Raw genomic sequence first — 3919 nt, forward strand, 5'->3', positions numbered from 1 at the left:
CATCATCTTTTTAATTATATTCCTAATACTTCAAAAAATTTGCTAATAAGTACTTTTTTCCGAATTTTTTTTTGAAAGGGTTTTTCCGAATTTATATTCTATCTCATTATATTCCTGATGTGAAATTTTATTTCAAAGCACTGTATAAGGATTTTAAATTTTTAAAATTAAAGTTTTGAAGGTTTCTTTATAAAACTTATTTTTTTTAAACTGGTTATTTTTGTACCATTGAAAATTACCTTTTAAAATAATCGTTACGAAGATTCTTTCTTAAAAAAAAAATCATATAAGAGAATATATATCATGATTATTGATTATTCTGTTTGAACAAGGGGGATGGAAAAACAAAACAAAAACAGAATCACAGCAGAGGAGGTAAGTAAGTTGTGGTGATTGGTGAGAGGAGGAGAGAATCGTAATTTAAAGGAAAAAGTAAGGGTTAAAAGATACAAGGCCCAAAAAGAGAGACATTGCTGAAAAGAAGTGACCTTTTTAGCTTCCCAGAGAAGAAGTAGAGAACTCACTTTTACTTACTTACTCCCCTTTAAGCTACCGGCGCTTCTCTTCTTCACTATCACGCCGAAACGCGTTTCGTCCTCTAATCCCTTTTTCTTCCGCGCGATTCTCGCACCCAACGGTTTCAACGCACTTCTCAGTTCTCACTCTCACTCTCATCTTCCCTATATTCGCATTCATTCACGTTTTTCTACGGTAAGTAAAACCTTTTTTTGGCTCGCTCTTTTTCTCTTTATCGGCTTTGGACTTTGATTATCTGAATGGTTTTTCTGTTTATTGAAACTCATTGAATTGTTTTTTTTTTTCGAGCTGCTGCGGCCGTTAGAACTGTTTTCCGTTTTGCAATGTGCGCGTGATCATGTTCTGCATGTTACATGATCATGCTTTTGAACACTGTCTTCGTAGTGTTTGTCGTAATGTGACTTCTCTCTTTGCTCATTATTAATGCTTTCATTCGGTTCTGATGCTAATCATTCTTCTTTCCCTCTCTGGAATCTTTGTTAATGGGGATTGTGGAGTCACTCTGTAATTATGCTATAACAGACTCGTTTTGCAATGTGAATGACATGTTCTGGCATTGGTTATAGTATATATTACTCTTGATACTGTGTGTTAGGTGGAGTTTTTTATTTTTTGATTTTGATTTTGGCAGAAAGTATTTCCTCTTAATTGATTATGGATATGGCAAGACACCATTCAAAATTTCTGTCTTTAACTCTTCAATGGAATTTGGTGTGTCCTTCATGGATGCTTTCTAATATGACAATCTATTTATAAAAAGCCTTTCTATCAATATTTCAATTCCCCATTTTTTATGAATATTTTATTCTCACGTATGCGGTGCATATGAACGTGTATTGAGCTGTTTTTTTTTTTTAAATAATTGATAAAAAATTGCTATGAACTTGTTTGGGTGCATTGTGATTAAGCATCAAAATCAGCTGATAGGACACAAGGCTAAGTCAAACCGCACAAAAAAAATACTAGTTTATTTGGCTTCAGCTAATTAAAAGAAATTTGCTGGTTTGATATTCTTTATGGAACATTGTTGACATGGAATTAGAATGTTGAGGAAAGTTTTTTTTTCTGGTTTAAATATTTGCTTATTTATTTTCCCTTTAGCTTTATATGGTATATCTTCTAATGCCTAATCTGGGCTCTTCATGGTATTGGTACCTACACTTTCAGTGAAATAATAACTACTCTATGTATCGATATGCATTTTTGACTCATTTATTATTGATCTCATTTCTTTACAATCTATTAATATTTGCTAATGAACAGGCTGCTTGAGATTTTCTGCTTTGCACAAGGTTACCAAGTTCCATGGATGATAATCTCTTCAATGACCAAGTGGTGCCATCTGGTCGCATAACAGGAATAAAGTTTGGCCTTTTAACTGAGGAAGATATAGTTAAGTATATTCTTGATCTTATCTGCATTAGCTTTCAATTGTTTGGTGTATTAAGTCACTGTTACTGGTGGCTCATATTATTTCCAAGCAAATACTAAAAGACACATGCCGAGGAAATTTCAACCTAAGCACCACATTTATTCCTTTATTGAATATCCATGGCATTGGTCCAAATCTATAACAACATAGTAATAATTGTAAAAGTATATATAATGGCATGCACTTACCATGCATAAACACAGGATCAAGGGATGGTTGGAAACAAGAACGTCCTTGTTTGGGTGCATCCGTTCTATTTGCCTTAAAAATGAGACATCCCTAATCTATAGACTGGATTATCAATCTCGAATGTCTTCTCTCACCTTGTAATTTATTAACCATGTATTGGATATTAATCAATTTCACCTTTACAGGAGAATGCCTCTACTTTGGAAATACAAGCAGCCGGGCAGGTTAACTGTTCTGATTTGGGACTTCCAAACCCAACTCATGAGTGCACCACTTGTGGTTCTAAAGATAGAAATTTCTGTGAAGGTGAGGATGTATTTCAGGACAATTTATTTATAGATTATCATTTGTAAATGTACTAGAAAAGACAGTGAAGGATTAATACTTAATTTCAGGCCATTATGGGGTAATTAAATTTAACATTACCATACCCCATCCTTATTTCCTATCGGAGATTGCACAACTTTTGAACAAAATCTGCCCTGCTTGTAAATCTATTCGAGAAGAATTACGGAGCAAGGTCAGCTATGCTTTACTTCTGCCAAATATTACTATAGTTAATTTTACTTTTTTTACTATGATTGGCAATTTGTTTTAGTGCACTCTTCTTGTAAAGAGCTTCATATTGTCAAAGGGCCATATTCAATTTGGGGATCTAACATCTAGTGTCCTATTAATTCGACCTTCCATGTGCTATGAAGGGCAAGAAAATTGATTTCTGTTCATATGTGTGCATGTCTGCGGTTTTTTTTAACTAATTTAATTTATTTAGTTCATTTATTTGTTTTAATCATTTAAAAGGGATCATATTTGATACTTTGGTTTACTTGATTCTGCTCTCTCTTGCAGAACAACTATTTTCCCATGACTTTTGTGTGTTCTATTTATCTTTATCTTTGTACAATCTTTATGTTTACAGAATACACCCCTTTTTTTATCGATTTTCTTTGTTGGATGTATAGAGGGATCAGGAATCAAATGTATAATAAAAGGTCACTCGTTGGCCTCTTCTTGGAGCATTATTAATTAATTGAGTATTTAATTTGTAATAAGCCATAAATACTTCCAATCAATAATTCAATTTGGAAAATCTCCTTTTAACAATGTGTTTGGATGATAGTTATTGAGTTGAATGATAAAGGAACAAGGGAAAAAGAAGTAACTATAAAGTAGATAGGAAGGATAAATAACTCAAGGTGATCTATTTACCTTCCATTCTGCTGCAAGAACCTATGTCTGTTAAACTTTTACTCCCAAAATTGGGATGGAATGGAAAAGAGTAAAACTTGTATGGGATTCAGAAAACAAGTTGTATTTGGCTGGAGTGTAAGCCTTGTGTTGAATGACTGACATTTGGAGAGAAGTGGATGATTTATGCTGAGGGATTTGGAAGCTTTTGCTTTTTTGATGTTTTCTTTGTTCTTGAAAATAGGATTATGTTTTAATCCAAAAAAAGAAACTATGCGATTATTAATGTTCCAAGCAAGGGAAGGTAGTTGTCTTTTATTTTTTAATAAAAAAAATTCCCTTGTACTATTATTTCCTTCCTTTTTGGTCCCACCAATACTTGTTTCTTTCTATTTCATTAACAAAGATCCAAATATGGGTTAAAAATTAATCTAATAATTAGTTGATTAAGCATTCATAGAGTAGATAATGTAGTATGGGATGCCTGTAAAATATGGAAACTTATTTGATTTTTGAAGTCCTTCAAAACCATTTCCCACTTCTAAGTTACACGGGATGCTTAAGTAAAATTAG

The 3919-nt window shown here is 32.8% G+C and overlaps 1 protein-coding gene across 2 annotated transcripts in view; it reads left to right on the forward strand.

The window, feature by feature from the left end:
• The window catches only part of LOC107642972 (DNA-directed RNA polymerase IV subunit 1), a 12976-nt gene continuing 9528 nt past the window's right edge, over positions 472 to 3919 (forward strand). For both annotated transcript variants that reach the window (XM_016346496.2, XM_016346497.2), the window contains exons 1-4: positions 472 to 711; positions 1801 to 1929; positions 2344 to 2464; positions 2554 to 2678. In XM_016346496.2, the coding sequence (XP_016201982.1) occupies positions 1843 to 1929; positions 2344 to 2464; positions 2554 to 2678 (333 nt within the window). In that variant the 5' untranslated portion in view covers positions 472 to 711; positions 1801 to 1842. The remainder of the gene's footprint in view (positions 712 to 1800; positions 1930 to 2343; positions 2465 to 2553; positions 2679 to 3919) is intronic.

This window comes from Arachis ipaensis, chromosome B05 (assembly GCF_000816755.2).
Source record: "Arachis ipaensis cultivar K30076 chromosome B05, Araip1.1, whole genome shotgun sequence".
NCBI classification, from domain to species: Eukaryota; Viridiplantae; Streptophyta; class Magnoliopsida; order Fabales; family Fabaceae; genus Arachis; species Arachis ipaensis.